Below are 18489 nucleotides of genomic sequence, written 5' to 3' on the forward strand. Positions count from 1 at the left end.
GGATGCTGAGCTTGGGGCTTGGGCTGGGACTGGGAATAGGGCTGGGACTTGGACTGGGGCTGGGGCTGGGACTGGTCTGGGCTTGCCCTTAGTCAGGGAAGACTGGGGCTGGGGGGCTGTGGAGGGAGGATTGTGGAGTGCCGAGAGAGAGGGGGAGTGAGAGGGCCTCAGAGGTGGCTATACATCTGACCCGTGACACCCCATACTGCTCCCGCCTGCTCCAGGTCTACTGGGACCCAGCTCCGAGCCTCCCAGTCTGGGCACCAAGCTGACACATGCCCCCTGCCTGTCAGGGTGGAGAGACCCCAGTGTTAATCACAGGCTATGGGAGTAAAGCAGAATGGCTGGATGACTAGGGAAGGGAAGAGAAGGGAGCAGGGTTCCAGAGCTCCTGGCATGATGACGGATTTACTGCCGCCCCTCTGGGGTTCAAAGGTCAGAGGTCGTTGAGAGCCAGGGGTTGGGGGGCACAGCTGCAGGAGCTCTCTGTACCTCAGTGAGAAGCTACAGGCTCATTAACCCTGCGCGTGTCTGCCGCAGGAAAGGATCAGTTACTGCCTTGCTTAAAACACACTGAGGTTTTAATGAGGAGCAGAGGAGATTTGAACTTCAACTTTAAAAAAAAATACGAGGATAGGGTGAGGGCTTTTTTTCGTTATCAACTTACACCCCTACAGGAAGCAATGAAATACAGCGTATGCTCAGCAGAAAGTACCTTTTCTCCAAAACAGAACATGTCCAATGTTGTAATGGCTGATTGTGGTTTCTTTACTTTGTGGTTTCTTTGTTGTCAGTCTGTGCCTTCAGACTTTCTCTTATCTAAAGTCCCGGTGCAGTGGCAACAGCGGATCTCTACTCACATGGACGAGCTGGTCCTGGGTGTCATACTCCTTGGCACAGCCCTCCCAGTGACAATTGGTCTCGTACACGGCCTCCGGCTCCTGTTTACACTCGTCTTTGTCCAGCTCCTCACTCAGGTCCAGGATCCCTCCTCCATGATCCTGTGTAGGTAAGACTCAGTCAGAGGGAGTTCACAACTCTGTTACACATACTCACACACACACACACACACACACACACACACAACAACATCCTCATCAATCGAAGCATGCCCCCAGGTGACCAGGCTGTCCACAGCTCCCCATGTATCATCCCCCAATCCTGTCACTGCATCAGGGAGCGGCCACAACCACGTCAACACAGAAGAAAGACATAGAAAGTGATGTATAAAGAAGGGGGTAGTGGGGACTGTTGATGATAAACTCCAGCCAATTCTTCAGTGAGGCATTTCTCTGGCACAGTTTACAGTGCAGCAAAGCGAGGTGAGATGGATGGATAGTGGGGTGTCATTAGCAAGGTTTTTACTTTACTGAACTATTTTGCATTTGCTTATCTTATCTGCGTCCAAATGATCTGACATTGATTTTGTGCAAGTGGCTGATAAGATAAAAACACAATTCATCGTATTGATCAAGGGTAAAAATGCTGTATTTTTGTGCATTATTTATAGTCAATTAAGGGGAACATATGAACAGCAATTAGTCGCAGTAGAACTGCCGAAAACAGAACATATTATTTTGGCTGCTTACTGTAATTGGATCCTTAAAACAGATGCATGCATACAGCTTTTATTTTTCATGACGCACTGTGACAGTCTTGTATACAAAATGCTGAAAAAATGCTATGGGGGAATAGTGTGTCTCATGAATTGTATCTCATCTCGAATTTAAATCAGCATGCAGTAACAACCCCCTGTCTTTGAATCCTTCTTATGTGTGGATCCAGGAAGAGTATCTGCTGCATTAGCAACATCTAATGGGGATCCTAATAAACAAAACAAACATTTACCTGTGAACACGGTGAGATGGGCCGGGGTCCCTCCACCTCTGTCTTAACCTTTGACCTCTTGGTGATCATGGGGTTGACTGTGCTGCTGACGGCCGAGTCTCCGCCAGCGTTCTGGAGCAGAGGCAGAGAGAGAGGGAGGGAGAGAGAGAGAGAGGGAGGGAGAGAGAGAGAGCGAGGGAGAGGTGCAGTAGAGGTTAGATAGAGGAGTCAGAGAGATACCACAGCGTTGTTCTTGGCTCAGCTCTGCTCCATGGTGATGTGAGGGTTCCACCGAGCGCCAAGCACCAGGGCCAATAACTCAGAGTGCGACCCGCCACAGAGACTAAACAGTTTAGACTGCTTTATGAGCGCCAGCCAGGACGAAATATGAAAAGGGAGAAATTATTACCCACAGAGTACGACTCAGGGCTTTGAACCTCAGATGAATTCTTAACACAACAGACAGACAGGGCCTTTTTAAGTCCGAGAGTCTCTGTGGAGAACTCAGAAGAGAAAGGATATGAAGGGAGGGGGGGGGTTGGTGAGGGGGGGTCTTCAAATCCCACCCAACCACTACAGTTCAGTACTGCGGTTCAGAGGGTCCATGGTTTCAGTAACACTGACTTCATTAGCTCGAAACCAGAGGGAGATGTGTTTCTGATCACTGTCGAGGGGTAGATTCAGCTCAGTGTGTGTGTGTGTGTGTGTGTGTGTGTGTGTGTGTGTACTGGAGTACTAAAATAGAGATGGTGATGGAATGGATGGGTGTCTGTGTCAGTAGAAGAGTGGGTTGATGAGGGGGAAGTTTACATTCAGAGAGGCCATAATGTATACAATAAGTTGATAAAGGAGAGAAAAGTCCAGGACCTTAGGCCGATGACAATTACTCGCAAACCAATGATTACAAAAAGCACTTAAGGCATGCATGATTTCTTATTCGTTTTTTTACAAGTTAGACTGTCATATTTAGACACCCTTGGTTTATACGGGGTAACTGATTCCTATCCCTATCTCTTCGTGTGTGTGTGTGTGTGGGGGGTGGGTGGGTGGTGGGTGGTGGTGGAGGGTGTGTGTGTGTGTGTGTGTTTGGGGGGGGGGGGGTAGGGGGGTAGAGAATAGGGCCGCCGGGCTCACCTGGTTTGACTCTTGGCTGCTGCTGTTGTGGGTGGTGGCCAGGGCGGAGGCTGCCATTGCGTGCTGGCGTGCGGAGAAGGAGGGCGAGTGCTGGATGAGGGGCGGAGTGTGTCCGAACGCACTCAGACCTCTCTGTTGATTGAGAAGCTGCTGATAGGCCATGGGGTTGATGGGGTGGGGGAAGGTGAACGAGGGACTGAGGGAGAGAGAAAAGGACAGTCATTCGACACGCCACTCATCCATACAGCCAATAGCAAGTGAAAGTAATAACTTAGCTTTAGAGATAAGAGGCTCTATTAAAGGTGCATGTACAGTATAAGAAGGTCTGTCGATGTATTTGTATAAGTATAGCGTTCTATAAGTGCGGGCGTGTACCTGAGGCCTCCGACAGAGAGGTGACCGTAGGAGCTGCTGGCTGCAGAGCTCGAGCGGGAGTTGTTGATGTAGGCCACCAGGGAGTTGGGAGAGGTGCGTATCATGGTCTGCAGGTCGATGCTGGCGTCCGACAGAGGCGAGATGGAGAGGGCTCGCTTTCGATTCAGCCTGGGGGTCAGCCTGGGGCTGGAGAACCGAGACACTGTAGGGAGAAGACACCACACCAACACAACCCATTAGTGGTCCTCTCTCTCTATCATAAATATACAGTACAGTGCATTATAGCTGTGAGAGAGAAAAGTTACATCAAACATTACAAAGAAACATTAAACTTGATGTCAGTGTACTACTAGAAACAGTGGTCAGTTACAAACCCATGGGATTACTCGAGATGAAAGCAGGAACGTTCTCTGTTTCACCAGAGGCACATTCTAGTGGAGGTCAATGTGGTGCTAGACTACAGTTTATCTCCAGCATCTCTCACATACAGGCGTCTACTTAAGATTCACATCCTCTTATGCAGAATTAATCACTCCCAATCATTTACAGTAATTACCACGATAAGAATCTTACTTGGGCAGTTGGATTTCAGCAAGTTAAATGGAGGCAATTTAAACAAATTGATTTCTGAATAACATTAAAATAACAAGGCATACAAAAGGTAGAGGTCAAGGAACTCTTGGTGGGCCTTGTTTTTGGATGATGTGGAGCAAAACAGAAATACAGAGAAATAACAGGGGAAACTCTTTTCCCATAAACTTTTGTGGGTATTGTGTGTTAACATTTATTCTTGGCATTCATTTCTTCAGATTGTTTCTCGTCATTTGAATACATTTTGGTCCGTAAGAATGCATGTACTAAGCTTCCATTGGGACATGCCACAAAGCATTTTTAGTTTAAGTCATTTACTGACAGTTCCAGGTGGTCAAAGACACTTCAAAGGGTAAAGAAACATCAATCCCTTTCAGGGAGTCCAAAAAGTAGTATTTTCTTTGGTGGCATTGATAGTGAGTGTGTTCCTGTGGTGCTAGATGGCAGGGACAGAGGAGGGGATGAATAGGGCCAGCGTTTGGCCTGCTGCTCTGGGCCAACAGGTGCTGAGCATTAGGCTTGGTGTGAGAGAACACAGAGCAGGACTGGGCTGGGGGGGGTAATTAGGGCTTGCAGGGGGCATCATCAGAGGCGCGGGTAACAGGAAGCACATAATAGCCCCATCACACCTTGCCACAACACATGCACATCGCCTGTATGTCAACTACACCACCATCGACCTGCAGTCAACCCTGACCTTTTATTGGTAAATGAATAATCCGTCCAACCATATGGATCCAGGGACCCACTATTTCAAAAGTACAACTGCCATAAACTGTGGTCTTACTTTTAAAACGATTACATTGAGAGGTGCTGAGTCGTAAAACAAAGGCATATGTGCTTAGTTAAAGCTCCAGGACCTCAGACGGCTGTTACAGCTATGAAAACTAGCAGAGATGTGAGAGATATTTATGAAAGAGTTGGCAAAAACAACAAACGGTCCCCAGGAATGTTCCTCTATGGGGCTAATAAATAAATGTGTCATGTGTCATTAGGCACATTGAGAAAGAAGAGGCTTGTGGGGGAGAGGGGGAGGGGGAGGGGGAGTAGGAGCGGGAAAGATGGGGGGTGTGGTGGGGGTTGCTACCCAGCAGATACGGGTTCATAATTCTTTTTAGAAGTGAGGGGGTGTATTCAGATTTGCATGGCTCTAATGGCTCCTTCTCTCTGACTGGGCCGGGGCCACTATGGAGCCGTGGTCGGACCTATTCATCTCTGCTACCCACAGACCTCAGGGGAGATGTGCTTATTAATGTACCACTTTATAAATGAGGAAACAGGGCTCTGAGTCTGGCACCTGCCTCACCCCCTGGGCCCTCCCCAAAAGATCAAGATCATACCTCCAACCAACCTCCTTCGCCCAACCCCCTACTCCCCAGACACGGATTCAACCCCTGGGCACCCTTCCTAAAAGACCTCCTCATCCTCATCTCCAACCTCCACCCCCAGTACAGTAGTTAAAGCTTCAGTCAACAGGAGAGAGAGCAGCGTTTCTTTAAGCCTGGCAGACCACGGTGCTGCCTGTCTGCCATCGGCCTCTGTGATAGGCTAGAGCAGTGCCGGAGGTCATCGTCGCGTTCTTGTCTGCTCTGCCCGAGGTCACTCAGGCACACACTTAGCAATGGAGTGTTTTATGGGTGGCGGCTCTAATTTAGGGGTGCGCAGGTTCCGGCGGGAGTGAGAAACCAGATGTTGTGTGGGGCACGGCGGTGGCGGCAGTGGCAGTGGTGGGGATGGTGCTGGCTGGCTGAGAGAGTTGTACTGTTCTCTGGGGCGCTGTGGAAGCACAGGGAATTCTGGCTGTAATTGGGGGATCTGGCCTGATATATGGGCTTATAATTACAGGCACTTGAGTGCACATTCACAAAAAAAAGGGGTGGGAGCGATTATTTTAAGCATCTGCCTTGCTGTTTTAATTGAAATGGCTTTGTGGAAAATCAGAATACTGTAATTGGAGGGTACTAATCCTGTACCCCCCACCCCTCCAGTGCAGCCGTAAAGCCCCCTGAATGAGAGTTGGCACAGGAGTACACAGCAGCACACAAAGGTATGCTGCCTTTGTTCACTGTAACAGGCTTTGGAGTCGTGTATTTAGTCTGAGAGAATGCCGTTTCAATAGCCAGTGGGCTTTCTTTATGCCTGCTCTGTGTTCTCACCAGGAGAGCCAGTAGTGGAGGCCTGTGGAGGGGCTGTGTTTGGTGGGGTAATTTAGGAGTTTATGTACAGAGGCCTCCACACTGCTCTGGCCTTCTCCACCCGCCTCGCTCCCTCTCTCTCTCTCTCTCTCTCTCTCTCTCTCTCTCTCTCTCTAGTGACCCCAAGCTGAGGTGAAGCAGGCCCAGGCTCTGGTCCTCGATTGGGAAGAGAGTGGAGGAGAGTGGAGCAGCCCAGTGCGAGGCCCGTTACCCCTGCACCGCAGCCTGGGCATCTGCCAGCATGGGGCCCAGCCCCAGCACAGCCACCCCCGGCTGGAGTAGGGGAATGTTTATTTTTCCTGGTAAATCGCACTAATACCATCACTGCAAATTTTATTAGAGGGGCTCACGCCGGATCCTCTATGAGCCCCCAGTGTCCTGCTAAAGCCAGCTTTGTGTTAGTGTGTGTGCGCACATACTTCTGCGTGTGTTCATGTGTACTCGTACAGTAAGTGTTTGTGTATGTAGTCAGGGGGATGGACGATAGCCCCCCCCCCCCTCCCCCCTCCCCCCTCCCACCCCTCTCAGTCCCTCCCTCTTTCAGTCTCTTCCTCCCCCAACACTAGGATCTCTTTTTCCTCTGGATGGCAGACATTTACTTTGGCAGCAGCTATTGTCATGGGACCTTCAACGTTTTCCAGCCAGCTCCTCTGCTATTTTTCTCTATGGCCCTCCTTCTGTCCCTCCCTCCATCCATCCATCCCTCCCTCCCTCCCCCTCCTTCCCTTGTTTTGGCACGGTCCACTGAAAGTTTACCAATAAGACATAATGTAGCCTTCTTTACGTTTACACAGAGAGGGGTATAAATGCTAATCCAAAAGCTCCTGTCCTGGACAACCCATTATGATCCGTGGTCCCTGTGTTTTGGCCGAGTGTCTGTCTGGCGATGAGCCAGGCCTGGGCCTGTGGTTATGCTGACAGATTTATTTATTTACATCTTCATCCACCCAGGGGCCGGCATTTCCCATCTCCCCTCTATTGGACGTCACTGGGTGAGACCACTCATAACATTGCACGCGCAATAGATTTACTTTAGGTACACAAAGGGCTCAGGAACGTGTCCCTCCCGGTCTGGTGGAAATCCTTGTGTCTAGGGGAAATTGGTCTTTGTTGTTTTAGCGGAGACTGTTCTTTCAGTCTGCGTGTTGGCCCGTCACACACGGGCAGTGATTAACGTGTAAGAGCATGCCATTGGCACCGATACGCAATTGGCATGGCGGCGGAGCGTTTCGCCATGGCTCACGCAACCAAAGGCAGGACACCTTGGTGTTTGTTTAGCAGGCTTGTCAGGGCACACTGCTGCCTGTACATGGCACCCGTGGTCCACAGTGTGGGTGGAAGAGCACAGAGATACTGTATTCTCAGACAGTGTTGCCCAAGATGTCAGGTCATACTGTATGATCTCATTGGCTTGTTCACATCAATTGTGTTTTTCTGATGGGGAAAGAGTACAGTAGGCTACCACGCAATGGGACAAGCATGCAAGTTGTTAGCTCTGACAGGCTGGACAACTTCATTATGACATTTTTAGTGCAATAGAATAACATTCCTGCGGTAAGGTGACCTAAGACCAGGTTATAATGTGCTGAATGGCAAATTACTGTACAAGTGAAAACCATACATTTTGCCCTCTGCAGCTATAAGAACAGCCGACTGTTTTAAGACTTTACAGTGCTCACTGGCACTGACGTGAGTCTCCAGAAGTTTCCGTGCAAACATTTCTCACTTTTACAACAACTATCACTATTTTACAGTCAAAACCTTAAAACCCTGCTCTCTCATATTTGATAATGGGCTCACTGGCACTGACGTGAGTCTCCAGAACTTTCCGTGCACACATTTCTCACTTTTACAACAACGATCACTATTTTACAGTCAAAACCTTAAAACCCTGCTCTCTCATATCTGGTAATGGGCTAGCGGGAATCGCTGGGAAAGAGAAGGAGCCGTATTCTGGGTTCACTGAGGACTCGCTCTTGTGGTAGGTCCACTGAATTTATTAGAGCATAAATTGATTTTTAAATATGCATATGAATTTTATCAGCGCTGCCTTCCAAAACAAACGGCGGGGTCTCGACGCATATTTATCGCCCTCTCTGCAGTAAATGAGGCTCTTTATTCGCCAGGCCGTCTGCTGGACCATTAGCTGGCGGGCTGGGTCAATACAGGCCCTGTGTCTGTGGGCTGCTCTGGAGAGCCCCAAGCCAAGCCTGAGAGTGCCGGGAGTGTGACCACATCAGTCCAGCCAGGAGGGAACACCAAATAAACCTGCCACAGGGAGGGAGCAGGCAAGCAGGCTGTGTACTGTGTGTGTCGGTGGTGGTGGGTGTTTGAACAAACAACCTCCCCAAACAAGTGTGGGCAGGCAGCTCAGTGGCGGTCACTGGTGGAGATGGGGGTGTGGGGGAGGGGGGGATGTGGGGGTGAGAGGGGGCAACAACCTCCATGCCCTAGCGTAGCTCTCCGTGTTTGATTAAGTGATTGGGGTAATTTTAAACGGTTAATTGGAGTGGGACCCGCCGTTGGGCCGCTTTCCAATGTAAGCGTGAGGATTCTTGCGTTGGCGTCACGCAAGGGTTTGGAGAGAGGAGATGCAAACTGTTAGATTCACTCATTCCTTGGGTGGTTGGACAGGATGAAAGTGATATGGATACTGTACCAGGAGTGGCTGCCAACAAATGTGTTTCATTATCGCTTACGAAAGGTTTTCTTTCATGGACCGTTTTCCACTCATTGCACTGTATTACCAATTCATACATCTAGCTGACGGATTCCTGGATGCATTTCAAATCAGAACCTTGGTCCTGATCCTATATCAGCCATGTGAGGCCTTACCATCAGTTTGGTCATAGGCCCAGGTCTCTCTATCGTGCAAAAATCATGTCTCTGTCAGCCTCTGTCTGTCAAACTGTCATTCAATGATCCCAGTCTCTATACGTGCTATTAGATTGAGAGAGTAGGGAACACAGGTTTCTACCTGCCATAACACTGACAGAGAAACAGACAGAGAACAGAGATGGAAGAAGCCCTGGCATCTGTTGCTATACTGTACCTCCATTGCCAAATCTCTCTCTCTGTCTCTTTGTCTCTCTCTCTCTCTGTCTCTGCCCCCGACAGACATGGCTGCCCTTTTAAGGTTACTGTGGATGTGTAGGATGTTACTCATAACAGTGTAGCACACCTGAATCACTGTGTGAACGAGAGGCCTACATTGGGGGAACATCATTTTTACGAGTCCCCAGCCTGAGGGCTTATAGTGTTTATATGTACGCCCCCCTGCTATGAGTCATGTTTTATAAGTCCAAAAAAGCTCCTCTCCCTTTGATGTGGGGGAAGTCTTCCACACAAAAGAGAGGGCATGTATGACAAGCATAAGAGAAACAAACCTGTAGCTAAGCACAAAGGGTAAAAAGGTTGTGGGCTGTTACTGTTGCAGTGTTGCATATGGATATCGGTAACACTTTGTGTGAAGTGTGCCTTCATAAAAGGTGTAGAAGTTGGTATGCAGATGATGAGAACACAGCAACTTCAATGTGAAGTGTTATCTGATCATTGCTATCACAGTGAAGGGACTATAAGGTACACGGTTGGGCTCTCACCATCAACAGGGCTGATGTAGTCAGGTAGGTGGGCTGCTGCTGCTGCCGCTGCAGCCGCCCCCGTCTGCATGAGCAGGTCCCCGTACGGACTCCTCTGGCTGGCCATCAGGTGGTAGTACTCAGTGGGGTTAGCCCCCGGAGGGGGGTGGGGGAGGCTGAAGAGAGCGCGCTCCTTTAGGTGCTCGTGGGTCACTGCAGTAGAGAGGGTTGAGAGGACATACAGACAGACAAGAGAGGAAGGGATAGAGGGGATCAATGCATTGCTTCACCTGTTTGAAGATCTATGCTACTGTAGATGCCTGGGGGGCAATAGGCTTTGATAAAAAATGGCTGAAGTCTTTGAGGTTTGCTTGGGCGTGTAAATTACCCTGGGGAGCAGAGGAAGAAGAAATAGAAGGAGTGAATATCACATTCCTGCGCTTCCCTCTCGTACATAAATTAATTGCGGCAGACTGCTTTTTTGCACACACACACACACACACACACGCACGCGCGCGCACACATGCACACACACACGCACATGCACACACACACACACACACACACACACACACACACACACACACACAAACACATAAATACATAAATGGGTAGCTATACATATTGGAAGGGAACCCTTGAGCACAACGGTAATATTGATGTTGAACGTGTTAACACCTGCACGCAGTAAACCCACATTTAAAAGTGTCAGGGGCTATAAGAGTGAGGGATGGATTTGTTTTTCTTTCTTTCTTTACTTCATGAGCTGCTATGGGTTAACCCTGACTGCATCCCTCCCCCTGCTCCCTGCTCCCCATTTGCGCCTATGGATAAGTCAGGGGCTAACGTCTCTCCTGTTAAACAAGGTTGGAGCCCCTTCCTCTCTCTGTTGCCAAAACCAAGGCTTACACCAAACCTGATATTTCAGAACCAATTAGACCAGGTTGTGGTAATGGAGAACAGGCGTGTGTTTGTGCTGGCCTGGCAGCTCAGCCATCTCGTTTACTTTCTCCATGCTTGCCAGATCACATTACCACTTCCAGCGAGGAGCTTTGTGGGGACTGGACACACTGGGGAGGGTTGCGGAGGGTAGCTAGCAGATAAACCCTGTAGCCGTCCCAGTGAAACCAGCTCACCATCAGCCAGAGAATCTAACAGACAGACCTAGCCTGGTAAGCGCGCTCTCTCTACTGCCAGACAATCACTATGTTGTATCAGACATAGACTCCACTGACAACCAAGCAAGTGGACATTTCTTGAAAATGCAATTTTCTTCTGGAATTAAATAAAAGTTAATTCTGCAAAAAAAAAAAAAGAAAAGAAAAAGTGCGTAGAACGCAGTTTGGGTTACCAGCTAAAACTTTATTAAAAACAAGTTCACGACAGGTATCCTATCCAGGGATTATCTATGGTCCAATCGGCTCCACGGTAACACAGACTTTATTTATGTTCACTGGAGTTAATGCCCTCCATTTTATGCCATACTTGCCTGCCGCTTTATCAGTGACAGGATCTCTTCCGCATTGCTTCTTCTAAAAGCATGAGGGCCATTATTACCGACAGAGTGTACTCAGTGATTTATCTCAGGCCTCTCTCCAACCTGTTGGTGGAACAGGGCTGTGAGGACAGGGCTATCATCACGTAAACTCAATACAGCCCAAGCTCACTGGCTCTGTTTGTCTTTGTTAATTTCCATGGTTTCCAATACCCAAACACTCATTCGCAGACTTACGTGTACGTACACAGGCGCACGTACACACACACACACACACACCCTAACATGAGAGGATGAAAGCAGAAACTTTTACGTTGCAGAGTGTATTAGGTGTTAGACTAATTACCACAATTATCACAGTTCTGTGGGATCATGTGTGCCAGACAGACTCTCTCCCAGTGTTTATAGTGAACCGGATCAATAAAGTTATTTACCTCAAACACTCTTTTCTCATCTCACCTTCATGTTGCCCTGACTGTATGCTGTAAATCTATTAACACCCATCGATATGTGAAAGGGCATGTGAACTGAAATTCCTAAATAATATTTAAAAAAAAAAAAAAATGTTTTTACTTTTAACTGACATTTAGCATTTGTAAACAAAATAAACATTATCTGACAACTGTGGGTGTGATACAACATGGAGAACTGTATGTTATTTACGTGATTTTTGTGTGTGTGTGTCTGTGCGTGCGTGTGTGTGAGAGTACACATGCGTGTGTGTGTGTCTCACCTTCTGCAGGGCTGAGTCCTCTGGCGGCTGAGATCATGGACAGGGTGGGGCTGCTGTGCATGGAACGTAGGTAGTGTTCCATGTGGGGGTTGACGTAGGGGTGTGGGGGGCTGAAGGGGGACTCCCCTGTTCCAGCAGCATGGGGGGACAGACGGATCAGGGAAATGTCTGATATGACCGGGCTGCCTGTTAGTCCTGGAGGTCTGGGGAGAGAGAGACAGAGAAAGGGTGGAGAATGAGTGAGTTAGTGAGTGAATGAGTAAAAAAACACAGGAGTCATGCCTAAGCACAGCATAGACCTTAATTAACATTTGATAGGTAAAGTTAAGTCTATATGAGGGAGATATGTTAGCGTCTGTCTGTCTGGTCCGTCCCTGAAACCTCAATCCAGTTCCACAGCTTTTCTTCTTTTTTTCACGTCTGATATGTAACAATGATCTCTTCTCATACTCCTCCGATTAGTGCCTGTGGCAATGAACAAGTTGAGACTGAAGGTGTTAAGACTACAGTTCAGGCCGAATAGGAAGCCTGCTGTTTGGGTGGGCAGAGCCAGAGAGTGTCTCGTAAGCGATTTAGCTCAGTGATGAAGACAGCACATCCAAGTGTTCAAACTCAGCGTCAGGCTGGCCACCTTTAGGCTTCCATATTAATATAACAAGACACCACGTTTGAAGTTCACTAATCACCACAGGTCGCATCAGAACATACATTTGTCATCAGTTGGCAGGTAACAGCAGCCTGCTTGTTGGAACATAGACAGGTGGGTGCTGTAACTCTTGATACCTCCTTAAGGCAGAACACTGAATACTGTATGTCTGATAGCCGCTGGCACAGTTCTTTGAAGGGGTACCAGTGTGCATCTGGAGTTGGGTCTAATCACAGAGATAATATATGTTCTTGTATTCCTGTGTTCTATGGGTCTAATCTGGCCTGTCGTCTACTCAGTGTGTGGCAGTGGAACACCTGGAGGAGGATGTCACTCTCTCTCTCTCTCTCTTTCTCCTCAGTGGTAGATCAGAGAACTACCCGGCCAGCCTGCGTTGATAAAAGCCTGGCCATGGCCTGCAGCTACAGGCTCTTCCCCTTCCACACCAACACACTCTCACACACCTCAACTGTCTGTCTGCTGCTGCTGCTGAGGCCCACGGGCTGCTGTGAGGAGATGTCAGACCGTGTTAAACAACGCAGGCCCGTCCGCGTCCTCACACTTCATTAGACTCCCCTCACTTTCCAAGCAGAAGGAAATGACCGGCGTAATGAGTCACCAGTATGCAGTCCTCGGGGGAGGGTGGAGGGCTGAGACTAGAAGTCTGCTACATTGATGAGTTGCAGGCAATGCGAAAAAATCGACCACAATGGCCTGACTTTAATTTAGCTCAGAAGAGATTGTAAAGGGAAAAGAATGTGTGTTCACCGAGACGGTAATGTGTTACCTTGCATTAGTTGTAATGATTATCATGTATGCTAGATAGAATTTGACCTTGGACTAAAATATTGTTTTGTGTCTCAAGCATAGTAAATGGTGATGCATGTCAAGAGTACATTACGTAAATGTTGAAATACTGATTTCTGCCTCTAAATTGTGTGGATTTGGGTAGTGATCTTAAATCACTAAACTCTGTGGGGATGAGTGAGGCTGGCCGGGCAATATGGTGGCGGAGGGTCTGAAAGGTGGGTCTGAGATGTTGCGTTCTTGGCAGGGTCTTGGTCCACCTCAGTCTCTCATTCATACCCTCTCTGTGTAGAAGCCAACCTGCCCCCAACCCAACCCAGGCCTTTCTGCGTTTCCAGTAAACGCCTACAGACTACCAGCCTTGTCTGTGGGCCAACTTTCTGCCGTCAACCCCCTCCAATGGACGGCCATAAAGAGCTCTCTGTTCTGTTCTGGGGGAGCTGAGAAGAAACAGACGCTCCATACACAAAAAAACACGCTTCCCTCCCTTTCCACACAGCGCACAGGGAGGCTGGCAAAAGCCCTTCAGATATCCTTTGGCTCAACTGACGGTCTGCTTTCTTAAACTGGCAGCAGAGCGCTCTTATCTGTCTGGGGGTAATGTATTACTGATCATGCTGGTCACCATCGCTCATGTTTAGCCGCAGTGTTCCCCGCTCACCGCTGTGAGATCCGTGGTGTTGTGTCTCCTAAGACCTGGGCTGACACTCCTGTGGTCCAGACCTCAGCCGCAAAGCACCAACACACAGAGAATACACAAGTGGACATTTTAAATGTCAGATTCTTTATCAACATTGAAGCCTGTTAAGAAGCCATGTTGTGTTTATACAGTGGCTTTGGACCTCCATCCAGTATTTGCAATACGTTCGTAAACTTAACTGAAACTGTGATAGCCATTTTTTGTAAGTGTTGTGGATGTGAATGCTCTCCTTATGTGGAATCTTACTGAGGTTGAGGTGAAGAGAAAATATAAACAACTAACACGACTTTTATTGTTAAATGTTGTTACTAGAGTAGTTATAGTGTTACTACACAGGTATAGTAACTTGTAATGTAAAGTGTTTATCAAAAATCTGTTAAAATTGATAACATTTTGGTGGCCAAGTACCCAATAACAATATTCAGCCTTTGTATTCATCATCTCCATCAACAAACCATATTTGTCTCATCTACTCATTTTATAAGACAGCATTACATGTGAACACATACTGCAAATAAATCATGCCAGTCACCAAGTGCGTGTTTGAGTTCTTGGTAATAAGGTAAAATTTACAACCTAACCTGTCAGGGAACAACAAATAGGAGGCCTCTTTGACAGGTACCATTATTGAAGCCTTGTCGATCCGCCCTCTTTCTGACAAGACCTTACTTGAACTGTTTTTCCACTGATGTCACAGAGAGAGTATGCATGTCTCTAAGTAAAGGAGTCTGGGAGAGCTGTCTCTTAATCAGAAGGCCTGTCATTTTAAAGGAGTTCCATCATAGCACCATGGGTGGCTGGTCTGATGTACTGTAACTACAGTAAAAGGGAGACAGTCAACTCTTTATCATTGTCTCTTTCTGTTCTGTTGGCGGAGGGAGAGAGAGTGATTCCAGCCAAACTAACTATAGAACATTTCCACTTTAGGTAATTGTTGTTTGCGTCACTGTATGATTACATGCTTATTGTACCCTCTTTCATCCTATTGTTGAATTTCTAGTGTGAAAAGGTGCATCTGGACAAGGTATTGCTTGTTTAGCTTCAAAAGCCTATGAGTACAGTAAGTGCATTCTAGTGTGTGTGTGTGTGTGTGTGTGTGTGTGTGTGTGTGTGTGTGTGTGTGTGTGTGAGAGAGAGAGTGAGAGAGAGAAGTAGAGGAAGGCCAGTTTGTGTAGGTGTTTGGTGTAGGTTAGTTGGACAGATGTTATAGTTATGCCATCTATATTCAGTTCCTTCTCTGAACCAGACTTTTCAGTCTCATAACTCCAGGGTGCAGGGTGGGGGAACTAAAGGATCCCATTGCCTAGACCCTGTCTTCTTCCCTCGCGCCTAAGGTTATATGCAGGCATCCAGCTTCAGTGCATTGCTCCCTGCCTTGCCCGCCAACAAGTTTGTATTTGCCTCTCTGGCATGTTCCCTACTGGCTCAGGAGATGAATTACGATGTGACATACTCTCGTCTGTACTTCTGGGCAGGCGCTCGGATTGAGATAAATCACTCTGTACCCCACAGGGGCTGCGGTGAGCTCCTACTGTAGTTGTTTTTGGGGCCTTCATCGCGATGCCGTGGATTTGGACACAAACTTGATGTACTATTCTTTAGAAGAGGACTGTGTGTACAGACAAAGAGATGACCCAGAAACATACGCTAGAGACATCGTCTGTAATATAATGATGTACTGTAGGCTACATACAGTTGAGAGCAATTATCTATTATTCTATTTCTACACCGTGACATGAGCAGTACTGCAACCAAGTGCAAATTATGTTAAGGGTATGAGATAAATCATGACATCTTTGGCTATTGATTTGTCACACAGCATTTGATTGATAGCTGCTTCTGTCCTTTCATGAATGCATTCCTCGCAGTAATTCACAGGAGCATTTAAATCTTCACATTAGTGCCGAGTAAATGCTCGAACAGCATAAGAAAACAGTCTGTCAACGCAGTGGCACCCAATCAGCACCCTGAGGATCAGCCCCGCCTTCCCATGCCAACAAACCAAACCAAAAAAACAATGGTTGATCTGGAAAAATCCATTTAATCAACACATTCCAAGGCCAACCTAGAGCAGCCTGACAGCCTGGTGAGCGGGACCGCATCTGTTTGGAGACAGGGTTGGTGCAGACCACAGTCACAGCTACACCACACAAAACCTTGGGCAGATTTCACTTCAATGCTGCAATTTCTAACTGCCTCCCAAAAAGAATAAATACCAGTCCTGGAATGAGTTGGGATCTGTTTTTCTCATCCGTTGTGTTGTCGTTGAGGTTCTGGGAACGGAAGGCTGGATGTTGGATACTAATTACCCCCTCAAACATGTTGGCAGGGAGGCTGGCTGCTTTGACTTGTGGGTTCACAGAGAGGATGCCCATGTCAACAGTCTGCTGTACATAGCGCATCAGAGCTGTCTTCAAGCAAGTGCTGTAGCCTACTGTGAACCAATGAATGCATCATAAATGTTCCAGTCCAATCCGGCCCAAAAAAAAAAAGAATGCTCTAGGTATTTTCTTTCCAGGTATCTGGTGTAGTGTGTAGTCTAATGCAAGTGTATCTGAATATCTGCTCTGTCTGCCAGGTAGTGTGGCAGCAGGCCTCCCTAACAGTGCAGGAAGCAGGAGTAGTCCCATAGCTAGCTCAGCCTATGACAGCTCTGACAGAATGACCTGCGCCCTCATTATGTTACATGCAAACAGTGATGAAGGGGTTCTGTATGGAGCTGTCATGTTCTGGGCCGACAGGAAGGGGACCCCTGACACTCTGCAACGAGTGGATAACAAAGCTCCGCGGCACGCCAACAAACGACACTGCACTTAATTTGCCGAGCAATGCACCCGTAATTAGATGAATTTGGCACAGGCAGAGGAAAAGACAGCTAGATCAAGGTCTTGATGAATTAGGGGAGCACTGTCAAGATCAAATCACATTAATCAACACAGCCAGAGTACAGACAGTGTTTTCTCTCCCACTCCCGTGCTCTTCTAGTGATGAATAGCTCTGCCGCCATGGGTACAAAGTATGTATCACCATCACATCTGTGAATTTAAATGTAACAGCACAATGCCTATAGATTTTTTCCCTTCCCCCTTCATGGATTTTAAGATAAGCATATCGAGGGGCTGGCAATGTTAAGTAGAGCAAACTTTTCAGTAACAACTAAATAGAATGGGGCGTGAAAGAAAGGAGTCAGTGTGGCTGGAGGCAGAGTGACAAACATAAACAAGATTGTTCAGTCCATTTAGTAGAAATACTAAATATGAAATGCTGTTACAGAGCACTAGGTTGCTGGATACGGTAGGGCTGCTTGACAATTCAAACACTACAATCTTTAGAGACAGAATGACAGTGTGCCAGACAAGGTAGAGTGTAACCCTGCTGCCCTCTGGCTGTGTGCCCAGCTTGCTGTTGACATCACATGGACCTCACTGTGCAGTGAGTCTGTCTGTCTGTCTGACTGTCTGTCTGTCTGTCTGTATGTCCAACTGCTGTAATAGGCTATGTGAGAGAAGGGCTGAATGGAGCCAAGCATTCTCCCACACACTCTGTCTGTCTGTCCATCTGATGGATCCCTCTCAGTGGAGCTCCTCTAATAGGAAGAGGATGTGTCCTGGCAGTGCGCCATAGCGTAGGGTTCTGGCCAATGCTCCTGTACCACAGAGCTGTCCAAAACCCACACCGTGTAATGTAAGCAGGGGAGATACAAGCGGAAATGTTAACATTCTGTTGTATCGGTGCTAAACTGGCTCTTCTCCTCTCGTTTCTCTCTGTCTCATCTGTGTTTGATATGGAGTTGGCTTCCTTTCTCCGCCCTGGAAGGGCTTCTCTACCTCTGGCACTGACGATGGGAGAGGAATCTCCCAACCAGAGAAGGATAAACCACTGTAGTGTGATGATTGACCTCAATCAACATTTACCTCACTGAATAACACAACTGAAGTGGATCTGAAACTCACTAACTAACATTACATCTTATGATGCACTGAATACCCTGAACTAGGGATGGGCATTTGACATTTTTTGTAATCGCATGACTTTCTTTTTTAAGTACTTGAGTACTCTTTACTCTTACTTTATAAAATACACAAATAAATAAAAATACATGGCAACTTTAACACTAGAGCTTAGCGGGAAGCGCAGTGTGTATCAAGTGTGTATATGTATAAATGTATGTTATTATCTTCCATTTTCCCCTCCTAAGATTGAGGTCTTCCTTCCCATTGTGACCAAGGTAGAATTAGGAGGCTTACCCGTGCATGGCGTGGAGGGGGTGTGGCTCATAATGGTACCTCCCCTCATGGTGACGCATGTCAATCGGGATGGGCGTGTGAAACGTAGGGAATATGTGATGAGGACCTGTGAGACCGAGGAAAGGAAAGAGGGATAGAGGGGGAGAAAAGAAGGGTGAAGA

At 47.6% G+C, this 18489-nt stretch overlaps 1 protein-coding gene across 2 annotated transcripts in view; it reads right to left on the reverse strand.

Moving 5' to 3' along the window:
• The window catches only part of gli2a (GLI family zinc finger 2a), a 57506-nt gene that overhangs the window by 9065 nt on the left and 29952 nt on the right, over positions 1-18489 (reverse strand). For both annotated transcript variants that reach the window (XM_083681423.1, XM_083681424.1), the window contains 7 exons: positions 18329-18434; positions 11929-12131; positions 9722-9913; positions 3337-3538; positions 2962-3157; positions 1849-1959; positions 861-1001 (listed from right to left, as the gene is read on the reverse strand). In XM_083681423.1, the coding sequence (XP_083537549.1) occupies positions 861-1001; positions 1849-1959; positions 2962-3157; positions 3337-3538; positions 9722-9913; positions 11929-12131; positions 18329-18434 (1151 nt within the window). The remainder of the gene's footprint in view (positions 1-860; positions 1002-1848; positions 1960-2961; positions 3158-3336; positions 3539-9721; positions 9914-11928; positions 12132-18328; positions 18435-18489) is intronic.

This window comes from Argentina silus, assembly GCF_951799395.1.
Source record: "Argentina silus genome assembly, chromosome: 12".
Classification (NCBI taxonomy): domain Eukaryota; kingdom Metazoa; phylum Chordata; class Actinopteri; order Argentiniformes; family Argentinidae; genus Argentina; species Argentina silus.